The 25,451-nt window shown below is 35.0% G+C and overlaps 2 protein-coding genes across 2 annotated transcripts in view; one reads left to right on the top strand and one right to left on the bottom strand.

Annotated features, from left to right (window-relative positions):
- The window catches only part of LOC136034556 (protein SSUH2 homolog), a 36,173-nt gene extending 34,463 nt beyond the window's left edge, over positions 1 to 1,710 (top strand). The window contains exon 9 of the mRNA XM_065715796.1: positions 1,468 to 1,710. Within this exon, the coding sequence (XP_065571868.1) occupies positions 1,468 to 1,620 (153 nt within the window). The 3' untranslated portion in view covers positions 1,621 to 1,710. The remainder of the gene's footprint in view (positions 1 to 1,467) is intronic.
- A 4,740-nt stretch (positions 1,711 to 6,450) lies between these two features.
- The window catches only part of LOC136034554 (SUMO-activating enzyme subunit 2-like), a 48,875-nt gene continuing 29,874 nt past the window's right edge, over positions 6,451 to 25,451 (bottom strand). Inside the window, exons 8-12 of the mRNA XM_065715788.1 lie at positions 21,559 to 21,773; positions 17,432 to 17,543; positions 14,782 to 14,929; positions 8,267 to 8,385; positions 6,451 to 6,661 (exon numbers count right to left, since the gene is read on the bottom strand). Coding sequence (XP_065571860.1) covers positions 6,519 to 6,661; positions 8,267 to 8,385; positions 14,782 to 14,929; positions 17,432 to 17,543; positions 21,559 to 21,773 — 737 coding nt within the window. The 3' untranslated portion in view covers positions 6,451 to 6,518. The remainder of the gene's footprint in view (positions 6,662 to 8,266; positions 8,386 to 14,781; positions 14,930 to 17,431; positions 17,544 to 21,558; positions 21,774 to 25,451) is intronic.

The following is a 25,451-nucleotide window of genomic DNA, read 5'->3' as shown; positions in this document are numbered from 1 at the left end:
TTACTTGCCTCGTTAGTTTCGAGAGGCCTAAAAAGAAAAAGAGAGCCTCTGAAAATTATCATTCGAATATCTCATTGGTCCAGAGTAATCTCAATTCTGCCATGAATTTCTGGCCAATTAGTACAAATAAAAAGAAAAATACCTGAATATCTCTTTGCTGAAAAATGAGTTGGTCTTGGAGAGTCAAGAGCCCACTTTGTGAGCCTTCGAAATATCTTGAGTTTAGAGGGGATGTACTTCCTCAAATCATACAGATTAAAGACCATTGTCTTATTTTAAGTAAGATTTTATATACCAGCCTTTTTGCCAGTAGATAGAGGTAAGAGAGACGGGAAGTGTTAGAGAACTAAACATCTCACTAGGGTGTCCCAGTTGCTGGAATCAAAGTCCTTGAAAGGCTCTGGTTAAGAAATATGCAGACCTATCTACGTTTATACACGTTTATAGCTGACATATATCCTGAAAACCCAGATGCATATAATATCTTTTGATTTGCTCAGGTTCGTTTAAGGTTTCAGGTGCACATCTTTGGGATATTCTAAGAAATGTTTGCCCTTTTGATGATCCTTAAGAGTTCCGAGCTGATCAGAAAACCATGACACTACATGCTGGTCTTTTCTACTAAATTCTGATTGTTAAAAAAGTTTCAATTGAATATTTTAGGGTCACCGCCTCATGGGACTGCAAGGAATTTATCAGTCGCAAGGGCATATTCATTCAGCTTCGACTATTTTGAACAAAAATCAAGCTCAAACTTTTGATTTAATACCAACAGTATATGATCTAATACCATTATGATTTAATACCATTTAATCAAACATTTCATCATGGTTCAGAGAAGCAACTATTCAAAAGAGAAGTGTGCTAAATCTTTTTTTATATGAAGATGCACTTTTTATCAAAAACTGTGTTTCATCTTAATATTATCTTTTAATACCTTGGAAAAGCACTTAGATATAACAAAAAAAATTCGAAGAAATCCAACAAAAGAGATTCTTTTTTATGTATATATATACACCTTAAAAACCTAACTTTAAAGAGCAGAACAGTCTTCAGATTTGTAATCAGCATAAGAAATTGCATTGAAAAAATAAAGATCCTGAAAAAGACATAATTACAAAATTGTAAAAAATTCCAAAAAACACCAAACTCTAGATAATGTAGATGATGTTTTTTTTTTGCTGATACTAGCGCCAGTTTTCAACCTTGCAAGTTATCCGTGCATCACTGAGTTGTCACAGCTGACACATTCGGGAGATATGTAATAAATTTTGAAGTAATGTTGACAAATGTTTCACTTTTAACAGCAGTTATTATAGCTAATTATTTTACAGGATATAAAAATAACCTAGACATGCTCCAATATTTCTATAAACTAAACTTAGCACAGAATTGATAATTATAAACATTAATAGTCTATACTAATTATCTATTCACGTTATTCATTTTCTCCTTTCTTTTTTCTAGCGACTTAGTCTGAGGGTTTTGCCAGTAAATTCAGTTACATATGAATGGAGGAAGCACATAAAGCAGTTTTACATTTATGGCGCAGAGCAAAGAGTTTATTGTCCAGATTACCCACAACAAGAATGCTGCGGGCTATTTTCCTATTTTAGATAATTTATTTGAATTTTAAGTTATTCAAGATACTATGATATATCTCCTACTAAAATTGAACGATTTGGGAATAAATATTTTGATAAATTTAAAGCTATATTGTTATTGTAAGCTTAAAAGGAGTTTCGTAGAAACTGCAAATTTTAGTAATAAGGATTAACATTAAATCTTTTAAATTGTTAACTTATTGATCTGTCTTTCCGCGATTTTATCATTTCTAGGTGGTTTGCTTTACCTTACATTTAAGAAAGGATTAAATAAGGTCCAAGACTACCCCCAAAGGATAAAGTACCAGGAACAGTGAAAAGGTGATGTGAAGTAGAAATATAGAAAGAAGTGAAGCAGTGAAATGTGAAGAAGTAAAGTGAAAAAGCTTGAAATAATGACGTTATAAACTTAAACAACAATATATATATATATAGTTGAAAACTCACAACCTCAATATGCAGTCATGCACTTTTGGCAGCAGCCGCGACCAAATTTAAAAAATAAGAAACCTGGGTGAAATGTCAGTAAAAAAAAACAGCTAAAATATATGATACCAAACAGCTTAATTAGGTACAGCTTATTTGTGAAGGTTTGATTTTCTTTGGAACAACGGTTTTCAATTTGAGTTTTGATGAGTAAATCAAATTTAGGTAATTAATTTTGTTTAGTTATTTTCAAGCTTAAACGTGGCAATACCGACCAAACGCGGTGTTCTCCCAGAAACTTTATAATCTTAAACCAACCAATAGAAGTCTTAGGAAATCACAGTTTGCAGGTGTGAATAGACCAACACTGGCAGAAGGCATGAAAAGTTTTTATTCTGATGTCCAAAAGATGGCACTTTAAAAGATTAATTTTAAATAAAGCTTACTTTAAAACAGGGTAACCCCAAAAGGGGTGCAAGCAAGCTCACTCTTCCCATCTTTATAAGTATGATGCGTTAAACGTAGTTTTTTTAACTCGTAAAAGCTTAGGAATTATTTTAGCTATTTTCCGAAATCCCGCCAAGTGCAGCAGTAGCTTTGATTCATAAGTCGCAAGGTTTTGGAGCAGCACAAATGAAAAAGTCATCAGACGTGACTTAAATCCTCTAAACGTACATTAAAATATGTTTTAAATCAAATTGTGTTTGGGTTACCAAGTGGGAAAGAGGTGAAGGTAAAAGCTCAGAAACACCATCTCAGGCTGTGATCAAATACTGTGTTGGCTATTACTGGGTTGTAATACCTACACATTTGCAACAGTCTCATTGCGTTGCTATTTTTGGCTGACCCACAAGTCACCTGACCTCGGAGGCGAAACGGTGATTTAAGCCTAAGAGACAGAAAGTTGTTGCCCCCATTCCCTCTCCAACAAAATATTTGACCCACTCTGCTCAATCCCGTGCTAGAAATAGCTAAACGGATTAAACTACTCAATCCTTCTACTTAATAAAATGCTACTGCTAGGAACTCACTGCATTACCAAGTCGCCTGAGGCCAACACAGCTGCGCACACTCGTCCCTGATTCCATTATATTCAAAGCCTCCCTCTTTAACCCCTCCCAAAAAGTTTCCATTTCCCTTAAATCTTTCATTACGACATCCTCTCACCGTGTTTGGGGACAACCTGCTTTTTGTTTGGTCCTAGACGAATGGCCGACAAGGACTGTATTTGGCAATCTTCATCCTTCATCCACTCACGGACTTCGCGGAATTTCTGCTGCTTGTCTTAGTATGTTAAATAAACAGAGTTCTCTAAGTTTATGGAAATACACATTCAATTACATAAAGGAGATGACAGATAATCATCTGGTTGTTATTAATGTTAGTTTAGAAGAAGAATGTTTTACATAGTATTACCAATAAGGTCCTGTCCTGAACTCGAAAATATCTAAATAGCCGAAATGGCAAATTTCACCTAAAAGAAGATACAAGGAACTTGAATGATATTTCTTTCACAATTACTAACATTTTTTTAGAATTATGGGCTGTGCTGAGGTGAATTTCCCTCAGAAAATATTTTTTCTATTACAAACATTTTCAGTATAGCAATGAGTTCCGAAAATCTTTTTCACTCGCCAGTCTCTAAGGAAAATTTTTGAGAAAAAAACTTGGAAATGGAAATGTCTGAAGTCCGAAACCTAATTTATGAAGGCCGACACGTGGAGATGTGCTAGGGCAAGTGGGGACATTTAGGAGTCACAATTGGCGATTGCGTTTAAAAAAAAAAGTAATTTTGTGTAGTTTTGAAAGTATTTAAAATTTAACATTCTGAAAAAGGTATTTTATTTCAGGATTCCAAATCCCTTGACGTAAACGAAAATCTAGAGACTTAATTTAAAATCCTTAATAGTTTAGCAGCGAAAGATCTTCTGTCCAAGGCTGGAACCGCTCTGCCTGAAAGTTTAATAGAGCTGTTAAATAAGTGTGGCTACAAAAGGTTAATAAGCTTGCATTTTCCGACTAAAAAGGAACCAAAACATTTTAAAGTCTTCACTGCAAAAACAGCCAGTCATTAGGCTTCTAGCGATGAAGATCATCCTTTTTAGGTTCTTGCAGCTGTGGATGAAAGCAAGCCGTTGATATGAGCTATGAGTGTACAGTGTCGAAATGGTTTTGTGAAAAGGGATGAGAACCATTTCGTTATCCTAAGAGGGAAATGGTTCAGGTATTCTACGTTGTCGTACACATGTTGTAAAAATCCATTTACTAAGAATCAGCTCTGCAGCAAATTTGGACCAAAAACTATCACCAGCTCCACATAGTTTGTCGATCTGTTTGATAGTAACAAGTGACGAATGCATTAAAAAAAAAATGAATGACGGAAGATAAGTTAGTTTGAATTTGAAACGTGAGTTCAATTCGTGAACGAAATAACATAGTTGTCATAAGTGTTTTATATTTTCAAATAGTTCGCCGTAACGAACTGTAAGTAAGAAGCGACTAGGCTCAATAGTAACCAAAACTCCAGAAAACAGAATTTTCATATCAACTGACACATTAAAAGACTTTTTTTTTTATGCTAATGCCAAATATATAAGACTCATTAGGTCTAGTTTTTATCATCAAAAGCTACGAGCCTGTGAAAATTTCCCTGACTTTCGAAAAAGGGAAAATGCCCCCCCCCCAAAAAAAGTAAAGAAATCCCTGATGAAGAGGTTTCAAGTTTCTATCTGCAAAATTGTGGTATTTTTGCCAGAAGAAAGATAACGGATGCATGTTATACTAATATATACAAAGATAACTTTTTATATACCTTTTGTGGTTTTGGTTTTACAGCCAGTCAAATTTTAGATAGCTTTGACTTTTTTCTATCATGGAAAACAAAAACTAAAATTTTGTCTCTTTGGAAAATTGCTTCATTTACGAATTAATTCTTCATCGGTAGTTCAAATATTTAGAACTACTGCTTGAAGATTAGTTCTCCCAAGAATGAAGTCGTGATGATGCATACTTACCAGGAATTTCCAATCATGCTTAATGGGTGTTCAATAGAAGGGGAACCACCAATTTGCAATAACTGGGTGTTTGACAAGTTTGAAACATCAAATTTCAAATAACTTGGTAGGCTTGTTCATCCCTATGAGGGGTCCTTGTTTGAAATTATATAAAAAGACAAGTTTTTTCAACTGAAAGTAAGAAGCAACATTAAAACGAACAGAAATTATTTCGTATATGAGGGAGGTCGCCCCCTCGTCAATATCTCGCTCTTTACGCTAAAGTTTTTTAGTACTTTTAGAAGAGCTATTTATTCTAATTAAACGGCCTTTGTGATACAGAAGTCACTCTTAAAGGATTGGGACAAAATTCGAACCTTAGCACAAAGAGCGGGTATTGACGAGAGGGCAACCTCCCTCATATATGTAATCATTTATTTTAGTTTTTAGTTTTAATGTTGCTCCTTACTTTCAGTTGAAAAAACTAGTTTTTTTATTTAATTTCTGACCGTTTTTTTTTTAAATAATGCTGGGAAATCTGGCTCACCCTCCATGGAAAATTCCCTTCGCCATGAAAAATTCCTCCATTGAAAGATCCTCCCACGTACCTTCTCCTCCTCACCCACGAGGAAAATCCTACCCGATAACTTCTGCATACTTCCCAATCACCAATACTGTATGTAAATAATGGACAAAGTTCATAACATACAGCCGTTCCCTTGGGGACTGTGGAGGGTTAAGTCACCCTCAAAGACTTTACTACGTTATTCGATTTCACGACTATGCTGAAAAACATGGCTATCTCAAAATTTTGATCGGGTTACTTTGTGGAAGAAATGAGCGCGGGAGGGGGGGCTAGTTGCCCTCCAATATTTTTGGTCACTTAAAAAGGCACTAGAACTTTTAATTTTCAATCAAATGAGCCCTCTCTCGATCTTCTACAATCACTGGTTTGATATGGTCACCCATGGAAAAAAAGTAATAAAATAAATAAACACGCATCCGTGATCTTTCTTCTGGCAAAAAAATGCAAATCCCATATTTTGCACAAAGGAGCTTGAAACATCTACAGAGGGTTCTCTGGTATGCTGAATCTGACGGAGTGATTTTCATTAAGATCACCTGATGTTTTAGGGATGTTTCCCCCCTTTTTAAAAAAATCGACAAATTTTCTCAGGCTCGTATCTTTTGATGGGTACCATTAAATTTGATGAGTTTTACATATTTAGAAAAAGCATCAAAATTTAATTCTTCTTGTATATTTATTGTCATCAAGCTCTGTTTCTTCGAGTTTCGGTTACTATTGAGCCGCATCGCTCCTTACTTACTGTTCGTAAAAAATTAGCATTTTCGACTAGACCTACTTGCTTGAGATTGGGAACAACAAAAATTTGTGTTCCTAATTTTGATGTCTCAAACATCAAGACTTTGTGATGACAATTTTATGAAAGAATTATTTGAATATATGAATTATATAAAAAAGCTCAGAATATCTTCAGAGTTCAATGAGTTCTACGGGGGCAGATTTCGCTTTCTTGGCGGGAACTGGGGGCTCTTCTGCTTCTTTTCTCTTTAAGCCCTTCTGGATAACATTCTGTGGTATTTCTTCTATCTCATCAACATCTATAGACTCGACACCTTAAAACAAATATGAAAATTAAACATACATACAATGTGAATATTAGATATAAGTAATAGCAAAATTAAAATAAAACCGTACAGAGATCAAAACAAAGCAAGAAAAACGAAACTGGATTAAACAAATTTCCAACGGATCAAATCATCCCATGTAATTAAGAAAACCTTGAATTTGAGATCACAACTAGAAAACAGTATAACCTCAAAATTTGGGAGATTATACATTTGTCCCAGTGAGGAGGGACCAGGGACAATTCATTGTGTCTGGCAGTAAAACAACCCAATAAAATGTGAACTGTGTCTTTTTCCCCGATCTCTTCTTTCTCGAAACTTACGAAATTGGGAGAATACATATATATATATATATATATATATATATATATATATATATATATATATATATATATATATATGTATATATATATATATATATATATATATATATATGTATATATATATATATATATATATATATATATATATATATATATATATATATATATATATATATATATATATATATAATACCTCCTTGTATGTTTGCAGTCTTTTCACAAAACCGAAGTATCACATAGAGGGTAATAACTGAAATTTAAGAAATTATAATTATAAATAGATAAATTCTACTTGGCCCGCTTGATCTTTATTTTGACAAAAGATAGTACTAAACATCACCCCTTTTCATAACTGTTTTTACATTAAAGCTGTTACACAAAATAGCCAAATAAATTTAGTTTTAAAATCAAACTTTTGCATTAATAGAGCTAATTTCACAATACTGTATAATAAAAACGGTCACTCCTAGGGATAGCGGTCACTCCAGCTTCCAGAGGCGGAGCAGAGGAAGACTGATAGTTATATTGTTAGATAGGCATTAATAGTACATGGTTAATTAAATAAAAAGCAGATATTTTCAATTGAAAGTAAGAAGCAATATTAAAATTTAAGACGAGCAAAAACTGTTCCGTATATGAAGGGAGTTGCCCCCTCCTCAATACCTCGCTCTTTACGTTAAAGTTTGTCTATTTCTCCCGATTCCTTAAGAACGACTCCTGAACAAAAGGGTCGCTGAATTATAAGAAAAGCTTTTTTCAAGTACTAAAAAACTAGCATGAAGAGCAAGGTATTGAGGGGGGGCATCCTCCCTTCTCATAAACGAATGATTTTTGTATGAAGTTTTAATTTCGCTCCTTACTTTCAGTTGCAATTTTTTTCGATTAATGTTACAAGGATGCCTGGAAAATAACATCCTCTTTGGATTTTCGACAAGGAAATGAAAAAAATTAAATATTCATAACCTAAAAATATGCGTTTGTGTTGTAAAATAATAATTTTGGATATTAAGACCTGTTTTGGTTCGTGCAAACATAGGCAAACATAGGCAAACATAGGCAAAAATACAAAAGCAAACATAGGCAAAAGTAGGCGTCGAATATCCTTGCCCCACAGCCAGTTTTGGAGCCGATCCCCTAACCCACAGCTCAAACCAAATTCATGGTCAAATGTCTGCATATTAACAGACATTAAACTGAAGCTTGTTTGAAATGTTAAACATCAATAAGGAATCCCGAAAGAGGAAGAAGAAGAATAAATCAGTCAACTTACCATTGGCACCAGCAGAAGTAGCGGCGTCAGCTGAAGCTGCACTGGCTGCAGCTGCTTGAGCTTTGAGCTGCTCTGGATCTCCAGAAACAAGGTATTCGAGATTTTCAGGAAATTTTTCTCTAAAATAGAAAAGAAGAACTTTCTAGAATAAAACTACAAGTGTTCCTTAGAAACTGTTAGGTGCAAGGCTGGGGGCCTTACACCTAACAGTTTGTTAGATCTCTTAGTTAACTAACAAATTTTTATCAAAAGTTCATTTTTCCATAAAACAAATACTTATAAATGTTTCCAAATATCTTTTTCGTAAAATAGCTTTTATTTTCACCAAAATTTTCATGGCATTGCCAAATTTCTTTGGTATAGTCACATTAATAAGCGACAAAAAAAGAAGAAAAATAAAGAAAACAAAACACTAATCAATCCTCCTGATTTTCGTTATACATTTTTACAAACTAGGTATAAAACTCTTCGCTAACCGCTGGTGGGCACAGGGTACCGGCTAAAGTTTCTCAACAGGCACTGCAACCCTGCGCAGGAGTCGTTTTGTTGTGGACTGAGGGGGAAAAAGGGTTTTGTGGATTAGGTGGATCAGAGATTTTCTTTCGAAATCCAGAATCCATGCAGAGATCGTTTCCTATTAATTCAAGTCCAAGGAGAAAGCCTAAAATGACACAAGAATTAGAAAATATCAAACCTTAGTACCCCATTTCTACCCAAGCAGGGTTGGAAGGGGGTGAGGATCATAATCTTAGTTTGTGAAATATTTGGTGGATTGTAAGGTCGTTTCCTATTTATTCAAGTCTGAGGAGACTGAAAATGACATCAAAATTGAAAAATTACCTAAAAAATGGTAAGGGTCTAACCTCTGCGGTTTTTATGGAAAGTATGGATCTTAGGCCAGATTGATGAATATGACATTGCATTTTGGAAAGCGTCGTAGAACTCTTGCCTGGGGCCAAAAAGGATGGTTTCTATGCCTGGCTTATTACTAGAAAGTGGTAAGGGTCTAATCTCTGCGGTTTTTACGGAAAGTATGGACCTTAGGCCGGATTGATGAATATGACATTGGATTTTGGAAAGCTTCGTAGAACTCTTGCCTGGGGCCAAAAAGGATGGTTTTTACTTGTGTTTCTATCCATATCTGTTCGTGATTTCAGCCGAGTTTATCATTTGGTTTTTTGCACTTGGGATTGCGGTGGAGAAATTATATTAGATGTCCATCTTAAATTTTGAAAGTTCTCTGATTGCTAAAGAAATTAGAGTTTATCCTTTGCTCCTTTCTAAGTTATGACGTTAGAAACTTGACATACGGCAAAAAAGTCAACTTTTGAACTGAGATAGATAAAAAAATTTTCGACGGCAGTTGACAGGTCTTGATGAGCTGATCAAAGTAGATACCATCCATTTTTTGGTAGAAAAATTCCTTCATGAGATTTACCAGTTTGAAAGTTTAAAGGGGTTGAATACTTCAGTAATAAGGTACGCACTGAAACCAAAAATAGGCCGATACAGAAATGATATCAGATGTGCCTCTTAAACTTTAAAAGTTCTATCATTGCTAAAGAAATTAGGGTTTATCCTTTGCTACTTTCTAAAGAACGACGTTAGAAACTTGGCCTACGGCAAAAAAGTCAACTTTTGAACTAGGACAGATAGATTTGTTTTTTGACGGTAGTCGATAGCTCCTGATGAGCTGATCAAAGTATATGTCATCCATTTTTTGGTAGAAAAATTCCTTCATGAGATATACCAGTTTTAAAGTTTAAAGGGGTTGACCACTACAGTAGTAAGGTACACACTGAAACCAAAATAAGCCGATAACAATTGTGAGACACATAGGGGAGTTTTAAGCAACAATCGGCTGTTTAGCTCATAATCATCTTCGGCAATGAGGGGTTTGCAACTTTTTCCTAGTTGGTGTACCTATTCTTTGTTTCCGGTGTATTTGATGGTAAGACCAATTTGGTTCCAGTGGTAAGACATGTAAGGCTGTTAAACTACAATCATCTTCAGCGATGATGGGTTTGCAACTTTTGCTAGTTGCAATGAGGGATTTGCAACTTTTGCTAGTTGCAATGAGGGATTTGCAACTTTTGCTAGTTGCAATGAGGGGTTTGTAACTTTTGCGAGTTGGTGTACCTAGTATTTATTTTAAGATCCTTACAGATTAACAACTTCAGCGTTTAATCGAAATGAGGAAACAAAACCAAAGTATTGCTCTCGCAATACTTTACTCAGCGAAGCCGAACAAAGGTTGCCACAACACCTCACTTTGCCTATACAACGTAGATCTAGTTGAAACGTTGGTTCCTAGATATCCAAGTCCGGGGACAACAAAAATGACATCAGAATTGGAAAGATCCATCATTTAGTTCCCTATTTCCCATTTTGTTTTCAATTATGTACTAAATTATTATAATATCACAAATGGTATTTAATTCTTCTGACCTAACCTAAGGAGGAAATGGGATACTAAGTGGTGGGATTTTTCAATTCTCATATCATTTTTGGTTTCCCCAGACTGAAATTACAGAAAACGGCCTTTCAATCAACCAAACAAAGCAATAATTTAGGTTCCAATTTTTCATCCCTTTCTGACCTTGCTTGGGTCAAAATGTGATACTAAGCGATGAATATCTCAATTCTGATGCCATTTTCGGTCCCCCAAACTCGAATTAATAGGAAACGACTTTTCAATCAAAAAAATATGGCAGACATTTTTAAATTCAAGATTCCCCCCCCCTCTTCTCCCTGAAAAAGGGTATTTCTACACGGCTGATTTTGGTTATGTTATTAAGCGAATTTTTTGAAACATACTGTGCCAAAAACATTTCATTTGCTGAAATGCCAGGTCAAACTCGAATTTTTACTGGACTAAAACAGGGCCCCCAACGACGTCTTTGAAGATGGGCACTGAGCTCAAGAATTGCTGATTTGGCACTTTTTCCTTCACATAGCTCTTTCTTCAATTGTGGTAACCACTTCCACTCTCTTTGTGGACCTTTAATATCCATCCTACTGAAATAACCCTTGACTATCCGGAAAAGAAAAATTATAGAAGATAGATAAATAGAGAAAACAGTTCGACGTTATGACTAGTCAAATATTCGAAGCACTGGGTGTTCACTGTTCAATCTTTATTCCAATTACAACGTGATATGAATTGGAGGTAATGATCATTCGTAACAGCTTACTTGAAAGTTTACGACTTTCTATCTGATCAACAGCAAAGAGCTCCAAAACTATTCTCTGTTCCCATTGTTTTGAAGTTCCTCAGGTTTGAGAAATCCACTTCAAAGACTGGAAGAGTGTTCTAGAACTTGTCTTTAATACAGCTCCTCATCTATTTGGCAACAGTGTTCCTTACACTTCTCAAAATTTTCTAAGCTTTAACTTCTTCGCTTTATTGCCACTTTTGTCCGTGCTCTGTGCAACATTAGTCCCCAATAAGATTAGATCTGCAGGCATCAAGTCGAAAGAGGTACAACATGTTTATGGGGGATTTTACAATGCAATGAGTACTCATGCAGATAAAACTTACGTAGTACTAACTTAAGCTTCAGCTAGAATTCATGAATGAGCTAGTATGCATAGCTTTATTCAACTGGAGGTAGCGTAGTAGTGAGCGCTCACACTAACAGATGCGTAATTAAACTCATTTATTCGAAAATATATACCTAGTTGATCACATCACATTTAGAAATACATTAGAAATTCCAGGCAAGTCTGAAATAATGAAGTAGATTGTGTGTACGATTTTGAAAGTTCTAAATATTGCATACAAAATGAGGAAAAAAATCGATGACGAAACGAAACAGTTGATTCGTTTTGTAAATAATGAAAAAAAGTATCATCTTAGGACAGAAAAGTACTGCTTCAACAGAAAGTATCAAAAAGCAATCCTTCGATAAAAAAATGAAAATTAAAACTAGTACTATATAATATCCCAGCCTGATTCAGGCTGGGATCCCAGCCTAAAATCAGGCAGCCCAGCCTGATTTTAGCATCCGTGGTGCGAGACTTGTGTCAGTTAATGAAACATTCAGTTTACTAATAACTACATACGCCACTACTACAACTACTACTAACAACTCACCACAACATCAAGCCGGCTGAAGCCAACACAGCTACACAAGCTCCTTCATCCCAAAATATTCAAAGTCCCCCTCTTTACATCCTCCCAGGAAGTTCTCATTTCCCTTAAATCTTTCTTTGTGACATTCTCCCACCCCAACCGCGGCAACCTGCTTTCCGTTTAGCCCTAGACGGTTGGCCGAAAAGGACAATCTTCGGCAATCTGTAATACTCCTCCGCAGAACGTGCCCAAGCAATCCCAACCTTTCTCGTACTATAGCCCTGGAAAGCGGGACACCGCTCGTTGTAATCAACACGTACATTGAGACTTCAAACCATCGTCATTTTTTTCAATATTCATTATAAACGTAGTCACATCGAATTTGACTCCTGAACGCCATCTTTCAAACGAGAGTCTTTGGGATCAAACATTTGGGGAAACACCATTTATTAAGTATGTTCTATCGTCACCTCGATACAATTACTGACTTTAGAATGTTAACTCTTTCTCTTTAAGTATTAACAAACGATTATTAATTTTTTCAGGAGTCTTAGAAAAAATAAAACAAATTGCCACATTTTTATCTTATTATTATTATTATTTTTTTTTTTGCTAGTGACACGATGCAGCAACTAGTTTGCAGTAGATACAGGTTTATAGGCTGATAAAGTTTTTGGTGATACTACAGTTAGTTAGTTACTGTGAAGATTTGAGTATATTTGAATATCGTTATATTTGAGCGTTTCAACGTAACTCACAAGCACTTTCAGTTTTGTATTTTTCCTTCCCCTTTGTTGGTACTTTTATACTTCTACTTTTATGCTTGTCCTTCTACTTTTATTCCTTTGTTTATATCCCTCTCTTCTCCTCCCATTTCTTTGGCGAGATATCAACACTTTCATGGTTTACTCAATGATTGTTGATTTATCGATTAACTTGTTCTAGGATTTCTAATTTGAAAATAAGTTTGTTTTTGTCTTTTACAAAAAGGTTAATCAAAGTTTAACTTCTTTCCTAGAGCAACAAGGTATTTTATGGAAAGCAGCGGGAACACTTTATTATCTACTTTGTCTTTTTTTGCTGATCATGGTTGTAGTGTAGCTGTAACCTAGTAAAGACTATACTACAATTATTAGAAACCAAAAATTCAAATATATCTTTTGAAAAAAATTTACTAGTGAAACGAACAATTTATTCAAATAATATTAAATCCGGATCCAGGAACATTAACTGCTATAATTACACTAAATATTTATGTATATGTTTTATTAATAATATTTATTATTATTATTTTATTAATATTAATATCTATTTTGTTATTATTATTGTCATTATAAACACATTACTATAACAATTCTTTAATTACAACTTTTACTATTATTAACATATTAATAAAAGATCCAGGAATGCTAGCTGTTACACACATTCTGTTTAACAGTAAAAGTTCATTGCGATTTTTTTTGTGAATTGTGAAAAAGAGCTGGTAATTTCTCGTGAATGGCGGCAGAGCATAGCAAGCAGTACATCACTGAATTTACCATGATCGAAAAACCTAATAATAGCCTTTTCAATAGACATTTTAACAAAAATAGTAATTTCAATTAACAAGGCAAATTTGAAGGATTCTTACAGGCAGTAAAAATTTCTCGATATTTTCTGCAGTTTTTGTTCTGCTAATACTTACAGCTATCGAGGATGCGCCCTACTCGGCAATTTTACTTTTTGTTAAGTGAAGAATAGGCCTAGGGTATGTATAATAATCTATCATAGCAAAAATTAGGAAAAAATAATCGAATAAAAATAATATTGTGAAAAGTCTCAATGAGACCTTTTGAGGCGCTTTATCAATAAGGCGAAATTTCTCCACTAATTTACTATTTAGGCACCAGTATTATTTTTAATATTAATATTATTATATAAATTTATATAATATTATATAATATATTATATAATATAATTTAATTATTGTTTTTAATACCAAAACTTGCAGATTCTGAAACGTACCAAACGCAGAGTGCTACCATGCTTTTTCTAAAACAAACGGGTAGTACAAAAAAGGGAAAATAAATAACTGGGGATCAAAACCATATGAAAAACAATATTAACATTACTAACTTTGGGTGAGCAGTTCTTTTGCCTCTCTAGCAAATGATAGCTAATTTTTAACTTTATTCATAGTTAGCAGACTAGGCTACATACTATGCTAGCCAATTAAATACAACTGTAATAACTATAGGTGTATGTTATACAACTAATAATAACTATAGTTGTTTACTACATACAACTATGGATAACTTTACCATAGGTATCTCGTTTGTCTTTATTATTTGAACTTAATCAATTAATATGTTTTGAATAAATTTATTAATAATAAGCATGGCATAGAATTTCAATAGAGCTATTTTTTGTAGATTAGTTTCATGGCTGTTATTTGACTTACGTTTGGACGATTTCTAGCGTGAGCTTATAATCTTGCGAATCGTCTTGACATTGTAATCGAGATCCATTTTGAATACCAAATTCTGAAAGGGTTTTATCCAAGTTGACCTCAGTTCCATCCTCTGGGTCCGAAGATACTAACACCGTGCCTATTAAAAGAAAGAAATGGTCTTACTGGAGAGTCCACCGATTTAAAAGACCTCAACAAAACTATTACTAGGTCTATTATCGAAAGTGAACAAACGTTAGGAAAGACAAATATCACCACGTAAAGTGGTTACAGTCAGATCCCTGGTTCTTGTTCATATTGACAAAAAATGTCAAAATTCTTTCAGATTTCTGGCAAGTTAGGCTAGTACTTGGTTTACAGAGTTCTTTCTAAGACTGTTCAAACACCTATAGTTTTCACAACAAACAAGTTTGGCTGCTGTCTATTTCACTAACTGTAAAAAGTTAGGGAAAACTGAAAAGTCCATTTCCCTAACACATGAAAAATGCTTTTTTTTTTCAAACTTAAGGTTCTAAAGTACAGTCAGTCGAAGGGTGCGCGTCCAGACCATGACCCACCAAACATTACCATGCCCATGTTGAAAATCATAAGGCTAAAGGATTAACACTTGCTAAAATTTCATTTAAAAACTGGAGGGAAAGTTGAATTTAAGAGAAAGCATAGAAACAATTGAAGATTTTATAAATCTTTATAGACAGACACAGTGTGTGCCATCCTAAAAAGAACTTTCACAGACAGATTAATCTTACTAAAAAGAGAGAATTTACAAGGCAAAGTTTTTTTCAATTTTCACAAAAAATATAAAAGTGGGTGTTTTAGCGTTTTTTGGCTTCTACTAAAAACACGGGTAAAATGAGAATAGACTTTTACTTTTTTTTTTTATTTTATTTTTATATAACATAATCAACAAAACATGGTTTATCCTGGTTTATTTAAGCGTATTTATTCCAATATCCTTTCTTCTCATCTAGGATGTCTTGTAGGAAGAGTAATGCCCCATCTTCTCGTTCCACAAAAGGGCCCAAAAGAAAAAACGTCAAAATATTCAAACGAAAACTGTTTGGGAAGTTCATGCACTTTCTAAAAGCATGCAGAAATTTTTCATGTTATATTTCAAACGGCGAGACTGCGATTAAAGTAAGAGCTTTAGAAGGAAAAAAAAAACTGTTTGCAGTGATAATAGCATATGGTCACGAGCAGAAGTAGCCTAATACTTGGACTTTAAACGGTTTAACGAATACATCTTAAATAAATAAACATAAGAGTTCGATATGGTTATTATGTTTCGAAGAAAAATTACTGCTTTCGTATTTTTTTTTTTTTTTTTTTTTTTTTTATGTTTTTTCTTAAGTTAATGCCTGAAATTAAAAAAAAAATTCATCAAATCTACAAAAAACTTCTAGAATTTCACAAATCGAGGTGGATAAGCTTCCAGCGTCTAATATTTGCATGTGATTGCAGCCGATTAACAGATTCAATTGTTTTCATCGAAATTCGATATGGTTATTATGTTTTGAAGAAACATTACTGCTTCTGTGGTTTTTTTTTTCTCTTTTCTTTTTTTCTTCAGTTAATGCCTGAAATTTTGAAAAAAATCTTTTTTCCACGTTCGAGCGTACGTTTTTTGTTTCGGATAGGTGTTACAAAAAAAATTAAAATAAACACAAAACATGAAAAAAAATTGTTTAAATGTATTTCGTTACTTTTGTACGAGTCGGACAGAAATCTTAGGGGGGTGGGTTTAAATCGAGTTTGATCTTTTTTCATGTAATCCAGATATCTAGCTAAAATGTTGTCGTAGATCAACGTACTAGATCGGAAGAAAGAGAAAGTGTCCAAACTGTGCCTTTTTTTTTGGGGGGGGGGGGTCGTATTCATTATGACCTTTGTGGCGGCAAGAGGATTCAAAATCTTTATCAGACATATTGGATCATGCTGATAGTTGCATCTCAACTAAATGTAATGGATTTAAGATCTACTTTCTTACCAAGGAGTCAAGATTTGTTTTGATTTATTAGGCGAAAGCCGAAGCAGGGTTCCTCAATTCCTATCATTTGCAAGCGTAACAGAACGTGACGGCACATCAACTAATTTGACTTCAGAGGGGGAGCAGGAGTATAGCGCAGACCCTTACAAGATTCTTTCAAGTATTCCCAAATAAGTCTTAGGTTATGACCCTTTAATGATGATCTTGATTACTTCCTCAATCACAGTAACACAGGTCCAAAACTCAGGGTGATATTACGGATTTTCTCAAGAACAAAAAAGTAGATTTTAAGGCCACAATTTCACAGAGGCAGGGAGGGAAAAGAAGAAAGATCCTTTAGACAATATCTTTACGGAGTTTTCTGCCCTATCGGACCAATCATCAAGACCAAGATCACCAGAAAATAAGAAATGAATATTAAAAGGCATTCAGCTCTTTTGAAAGTATTTGCTGAAATTTCCTGTAAATATGCAACCAGCTATTTCTTTGACACCTATAAAAAGCAACCTTTGGGAAGGACAGTCTAAATTTAGCAGTAGAATCGATACGGTATAAAAAAATGACAAAAACAAATACAATTTGCTTTAGCTAATATGATAAAAATAATCTGAAGGCTTCGCATGTTTTAGTATAAGAGACAAAGAATATATGTACCTGTTCCGTCATCTACCATTATATCTGGAGACACCATACTGAGAGCTTCTTTGATGACTAGATCAACCAAAGTTCGAACCGACATTGTGTTCACGTTACAGGCTAAACTTGCCTAGAAGATTTCAACATAAATTTAAATGTGCCTTATAGTTTCCAAGTTTATGTTTTTTCCCCTAAGATGTGTCCTCCCCTCCAAACTCAAGTCATACACAAATGCATGTTGTATTTCTAAGCAGTTCCTATAACTTACCATGTCTTTAGAAGCCATGATGCCTTTAATACCGATCGCGATTGAAGCAGCTGAAATACGTGTAACTATCTTAAACTTGCGGATTGTTCAAAGCGTAATGTTTTTCATATGTATTTCAAACCAGTTAGTTCATATATAAATCAGTTGGTCTAACCTACAATGTGAGGTCATGCATTGTCATGAAGAAGGACAATTCACTTTGTCAGCATGCCAAGTTTTTTTTTATTTTTTTGAACCGCTATACGGAGCTATCTGAAGGTTTGGGAGTATGCTTCTGCATTGATAGTGGTTCCTCCGTTGCATGAAGTCTGCCAAAAAAAACAAACATGCCTATTCCAAAACAGTGACGCCATAATTTTGCGTCAGAATAGATTCTTTTTGGCCTTCAACTTTACAGGGGAGTGTATGTGTTTCCATTTCATGCTCTGTTGCCTCGATTTGGGTGTGATAAACGGAGCCCATGTTTTGTCTTCAGTTCAACAGATTGCAATCTTAGTGGCAACCATTACAATGATGACTACGACGTAAAAGAGGCAGTGAACTCTTGTTTACCGGAGCAGGCGACTAATTTTTATAAAGAGGTTGGTAGGTAAGTGTTTGAGCAAGCTTGGCATCTTTGCCATTAAACAGAGTTAAGTATGTACTTTCTGAAAATAAATTTACTTTTTGGAAACAATCTTCCGTTGTGTAGTCATGCACAAATGAACCTTACTATATATATATATATATATATATATATATATATATATATATATATATATATATATATATATATATATATATATATATATATATATATATATATATATATATATATATATATATATATATTATATCAAACAATTACAGCTTGCTTCTGGTAGTTTGATGATTGATGAACAACCCAATTAACTGTTTATGCGGTTTTTCATTAAAATTATTCTACTGTGGCGTGACCAACAAAAGCATTTTCATAAACCTTTCTACACCCCGCTTTTTGCATTTGTACATTTGTCACACTTAATCATCAAACCCCCTGATTTTATTACTTACCCACAATTTCGTTTTTATTCATGTAATTTGCTAGGTTTTGACATTGTTCTCTAATAAAAATAACAATAAAAAGTACACTAGATAGCCAACGACAATTTAAATTGTGGCACTTTACATTCTCATTGATAATTATCATTCCAAATAAAAGTTCAGGTTGGGAATTAAAAAATTCACAGTTCACACGGACCAAACCTAAAAGAAGTTGAAGCAGAAGCAAAAGCTGGGGTGTTCCTATTCATCATTTTTTCAAAAACAAAACTGGAAAGTACAGGATAATGGTCGATAATGTCACTCACGACTACAAAATTCTGAAACAAACTAAGAGACGAAAAAATGTTATCGAGTATGAACGCTGAAGTTGAATGAGTTGGGATGCAGGCTGTTGGTATTTCAACAACAACAATAGTTGAAAGAAAATCCACCGTTGTAGAGGACGCCATATCAATCAGGTTCAAGGTGAAGTCTCCATCTATTTCAAGCTCTCGGAACGTCTCTCTATTACATCCTAAAGATCGTTTCGGATATGATGAAAAGAAGGGACAGATCCACTTGGAGACATATAAACATTACCTACAATCATATCTTTATTCATTTACAGTTTTCATTTAGTCTTCATAGTGAGAACACATTTTTGGATTTATTGGTTTTTAAAGCATGCTTTGGACTTTTGAACTTGAATTAATTCAGTGACCATAGCTAATTCAGTTGTTATTTCATAATATTTTGCTATGGGTCAACTTGACCTAGATTCAAAGTGAAAACAATTTATTGGATTTTAAACTTGCATTAATTCAATGGTTTGAACTCGAATTATTTCAGTGAACATGAATGTAGGTAAACATGTTACTAAAGCACAAGATGCACTGACGTTTCCTGGTGCACCGAATGAGTCGATTCTCGGCACCACGATCAACTTCTGAAAGATTTTTTTGCCAGAAAATCTAGGAATCCGTGTGGTTTACAAGTTGCATTGAAGTTTAAATTTAACCGGTGTATCTTAGCAAGCATTTATAATGCATTTGTTGTTCCGCACCTGATCGCCCTTGCACCATCTTGGTCTCTTCTTACTGCTTCAGATATTAAGGATATACGGAAGTGATTCTACAAGTATGCGAAATATTTGTGTCCACGGTGCAGAAAAGAAATGAGAGACATTGGAGGCAGATTATTGGTGAAAGTACCTCTGAAATTGTCCTCCGTTGATCTTGCGTTTGTTCTTACGTATGACTGCCCTTATTTGTATTTTTTTCTTGTCAGTTCTTCCTTGTTTTTGTTTTGTATGTAATTGTTAAAATTTATTTGTTTCTTTTTCTTTTCTTTTTTATTACTCCATCAGTGTTGTATTTTACATTCATGATGGGTTATAAATTTATATTATATTATTATTATTAGTAAAGAAGATCGTCAAATATACACAATACGAGACAACCCTGTGTCATCCTTTGGCGATTTAGTCACTCCATCTTTTAACCGGGTATATTCAGACATTTTATTATTTGAATCCAAAAAGGTCTAATCCGATAACATTAGGTCACCCATCACAAACTATCTGCCTCAACTGATTAATCGATGCACATAGACATTGAGCCTTGAGTTGCACCAAAGAATGACCATCTCGTATAGTGATCTCCTTTAAATAAGGCGCATACTCACTACTCACTGAAGGAGAGAAATTTAAAGAACTTGTTTTATCATGACCTATAGAATTATTAACAATTTAAAGAACGTGTTTTATCATGACCTATAGAATTATTAGCAATACTCAAAACATCTATTGGGTTTACTTTGCAACTGAAGTAAAAGCCCATTACGGGAACAGAAATCTCCAGGGCCTGAGTTCAAAAAATTCGCAATAATTAAAAATATAGTGAATCAAACCCGTACCATAACACACCTGGCCCGAAATCGACGACGTAGTGAAAAGTGGGCAGCGACTTGGCAATTGTAATAGGAGTAGAAAATAACCAAAAATCATAATTCCTCCAAGGTCAAGCAAAAAGATATTCATACACATTAAAAAAGGCCTGACAAAATAGAATAGAAATAAAGAAAACTTCTTTAACGAAACCAAACGAAACGCAAACGTAATCATTAAAAAGTAAACAAAAAAAAGAAGTATAGAAGAAAAAAAGACAGAAGGAAACAATATTACATAAAAACAACATTTCAATGCAATCTGAAAGGAAGTTAATTCGACGAGCAGTTCGTTCGCCTAGGAGCTTTACGAGCACCTGACCACGATCTGACCATGCATTTTTAACACCGAACTTGTCTCTCACCACACTCATCATGACAGCGTTTTGTTAGAGATTCAGATATGAAAATCATAGAATCGATCAATTTTTATTTACTTGCGAACACGTTTCAAAAGTCAAAAATTTTCCAAAAAATGGGTCAGCTTTATCCTCTTGAAAATTTCCTATTTCGACCAATAAACTAAGGAAAAATCACATTTAGAGACACTTAAAAGTCCCATATTTGCGACACTATATTCAGAATGATTAACTTCAGACCCGCACCCAGCTGTTGCTTAACACCACGAAAAACAAGAGTTAAATCTTAGTAGAGGGCTTTTAGAATTATTGAAGGGCACATGAGACCAATGGAACCCATAAGCTACTAATCTAACTAACTAAAAAGAAAAACCTATTATACATTTAAATAATGAAAAAAAAGACAGAAAGACTGATAAATTTGCTTAAAGATAATTTAAAAAATTTTTGAGCAGAGGGTGGAGAAAATATTAAGAATATGACAATTTAAAAATTTTCCACAATCTATTCTTAATAAATTCAAAAAATTACATTCAATTTCTAAACTGACAAAATTAAGAAAAAAGACTTACTTCAGGCTTTTCACCACACACGTAACAAGTCGGTTTGGGCTTATCCAACTGACAAGGGGCAACAAGTTTTCCTTTGACGTTTGGATGTTTGTTCAAATAGACGAGTTTACATTCCTCAAGCTTATCCTCCAGTAGCTTGTAAGCTTGTAGCACCATAAGTCCAGCGATGATAGCATTTGTGGATGCTATAGCAGGAATTATATTTCCAGCCATGGCTAAAAATGTGATAGTGACAAAACATGTTACAGACTAAACACATTACAGCAATGGCGGTTTTGGTCCCTCTTACGTCCGCGGCAAAGTGTTAATTAGCGCCCCCTGGCCTCCCATCAAATTTTTAGGCCTGATTTTAACAAAATTTTCATTTATTAACAAAATTATTTTAAATCTACTCCTGAGTTAATAATTTATTTGTATTATTATTATCTTTCAACTTATTACTTAAATTATTCAATTATTATTAGTTGCTTTTATTAACCTTTAAATTCCTTTTTATTTTTTAGTTCACTTTTATCCGCGTTGCAGCGGTAGCTAGCAACCTGGAAAGAGACGATCACGTCTAATACTAAGAAATATAATAACCCATAACTCCTACAAATTAGAGTAAGATTAAAACAAGAAGTACACTATTAGAACCGCCTTGTCCAAAACCCCTACATAGGAAACGTACCGTCTCTTGGCTTGAACAACAAGAGAAACACATTGGCTTGAAAATCAATTACATAAAGAATCAATAAAGTTCATCATTAATGGTACCAGTCAAGAGAATCTCATACAGTAGTTATTAATAGCAGCTTTGTTTAGACTTTAAATTGAAATTTGTGTAAATTTTGTTTAGACCATTCTACCATATTTATTCCAAAAGTATCACCTTTATTGTTTAACTTGTGTCCCATAAAGTACAAAAATTAAATTCATTGTTTCACTTCAGAAACCAAAACAGAAATAAACACAAGATACAATCAAACTAACAAAGAAAGGTGTAAGTCCCCCTTTGGCTGGCGGTAGATACAAGATAAACAATCAGAGTACAGTATGGAGGATATATATGGAATATTGCGTGATGGAAGCTCAAGAAAAGTCTTTAAATAGTTTATTTGCAGGTTAGTTTCTGCAACATCTTTCAATTTATAACTATGGAAAGATCATCAAGTTTACCAGATTAGTTTCCACACATTATTTTTCACGGTTCGGTTTAGGAACACTTACCTTTACCTTAGATACTCCAGAACCAGAAATGGGGCATAGGGCGTCTACAAATCCTAGCCAGACATCTCGGAACTGAGCTGCAGTCATGACATCCTCCCACTGTTGGTGAAGAGACACCTCTGCACTTCTCAGGTCCCGGACGTAATGCCATCGCATGGTGTGTCTTGGTCAACCTCTTATGCGTCTCCCCTGGAGGCGCCAGTCATACAGTGTTTTTGGGAGCCAATCCTCTGGAATATGGAGAACGTGACTAAGGTAAGTCCATCTCAAAAGCATCAGAAGGTCCCTAAATAATGGCTGACCGGTTCGCCTACGGACTTCTATGTTGGTGATCTTTCCCTGCCATGACATATTTAGGATCCTTCTAAGGCACATGCTCTCAAAAGCTAGGACACATTTTTTCCAGTTGGACGTTTAATTTCCAGCATTCGCTAGTAATATCACATTACTATTTAGGACTCGGATAGGGCAGAGAGTATTTACTGCTGCGCCCAGACTGGTTTCAACTTGTTGAAGGCCAACGTCGCCTGTCCAATTCTCCCCTTGATTTAATTAGCTATTTCACTACCATATTCAATCCAGCTCCCAAGATACTTAAATTCTTTGACCTGCTCAATTGTTTCATCTTTGCATTTCAGTATCAAGGGAGAGTTAAATGTGGCCATGCTCTTTATCTTACTGACATGCGCTGCAAGTCCCACTTTCTCGGCCTTTTCATCTATGACGTCGAGAAGCAGCTGCCGTCGCAGCTTCGCTTCTTTGAGAAAAAAAATGTCACTCCAGATCAGAGATCTGCCACCTGCTAATCTTCACTCCACAGCCTGAAGACTGCCACAGAATATAATCCATTACAATGACAAACAGGAACAGGGATAAGACACATCCTTGTTTGACTTTAGACATTATCTTGAAGAAACGCGTGCCAACATTTTGAGTGCGTACGCAGCATTCACATTCTTTACACAGGACCATTATTATTTTGACTAACTTATCAGGTACGTAATTTCTAAGAATCTTTCATAAAGTATCTAGGTCGATAGAATCGAACGCTTTTCCAAAATCAATAAAGAGCAGATACAGCTTTTTGCTCCATTGTCTTGAATCTTCGAACGTCAATCTTAGAATGAAAATAAGATCAGAGCAAGACCTAGCAGGTCAGAGTCCGTGTTGCTCTGCTCTGAGGTGTAAATTTAGGGCTGCTCTTAGGAGTTCTAATATGACTGTGGCTAGTATTTTGCTAGGCATAGACGTTGGGTTGATGCCCCCTCAGTTGTCAGACTAGCGAATCGCCTTTCTTAAAGAGTATTACCAGTATATCTCTGTTCCGATCTTTTGGGCCCTTTTCGCTATTCCAGATGGCCACTAGAAGAGTAGTCCAAACGGTTATGTAGGCTAGAAAGGACGCCTTCAGAATCTCTGCCGTGATCCCATCGACTCCAGGTGCCCGTCCATTTTTCAGATTTTTCACAGCTGCTGTTACTTCAGTAAGGAGGGGGGGAGGGCCAGCCCTAGCGTCGATTTTTTTTAATTGTGTATCGGGTGCCATTTGTGGATCGTCCGGTCTAGGTCTTATTAAGAGTTTCTCAAAATGCGAGGCCCATCTGTCTTCAGCTTTCTGCAGATCCGAGATTAAATCGCTACTTTTATCTTTTACAACGGATGCTCGGCTTGTTTTCTTTCCAATATCTGGTTTTTTTAGTCGCTATACCCTTTTTGAGTCTCCTTTTTAGCAGCCTTTTATACAAGTGCTGCTTTCTCCTTGCTTTCTCCTTGATAACGTTTGTTTGTCTTTCCTTGTACTTCCTTAACATCCTTATCTTCTTCTTTGTAACGGATCTGTAACTGGGTTTTTTGTTCAGGGCTCAACTTATTTAGGATAAGGGTTTGGGTTTCCTTGCGTTTACTGATACATTTTCAGGTGTCGTCCGATATGCGTTCTTCTTTCTTTCTTTCCTTGAAGCCAAGGATGGCCTTCTCGACGTCATGATAAACACTTTTCACTTATGTCCGCATGTTTTCAACACCAGTTTCTTCAGCTTCATTGAGCAGACCTTTCAAATTTGCTATGTAGTAATATGCAGAAGCTTCAGCAGATACCACGATCTTTCAACTTATCAGTTTCGAACTGTGTATGTGTTGTGGCGTTGGTTTTTGGCTTTTGAGCTTTCAGTTTAAATCTTATTTCGGCTATCATCAAAACGTGATTTGAATTTACATCCATTCCAAAAAAAACCCTCATGTCAAGCAGGCTACTTTCCCAGCGTCTAATACGAGGAAATTATCAATTCGGTTTTTTGCCCGGCCGTCTGGGGACACCTACGAGTACTTGTGAATCGTTTTATGCTCGAACATACCACCACATATCACCAAATCCTTGTTTAGGGCATAGTCGATTAGGAGTGCACCGTTTTCATTTATGTCTCCAATGCCACGTGGGTCCAGAGCTTCAGGGCAGTACTGACAATCTGCACCGAATATAGCATTTAGATCGCCAACGACACAGAATGCATCGTGCCTGGGAGCGTCTTTGGTGACCGATTGTAGCATGTTGTAGAAAGCATCTTTTTCTCATCATCAGCTATTTTGGTTGGAGCATAGCAGGCGATAAATGTCATTTTTTATGATTAGACACGAAACGAACTATTAATATACGTTCGTTAACTGGTGTCAAATTCGCCATTGCT

The sequence above is a fragment of the Artemia franciscana genome, chromosome 13 (assembly GCF_032884065.1).
Source record: "Artemia franciscana chromosome 13, ASM3288406v1, whole genome shotgun sequence".
In the NCBI taxonomy this organism is placed as follows: Eukaryota; Metazoa; Arthropoda; class Branchiopoda; order Anostraca; family Artemiidae; genus Artemia; species Artemia franciscana.
This window is presented reverse-complemented; position numbering and strand designations above follow the sequence as displayed.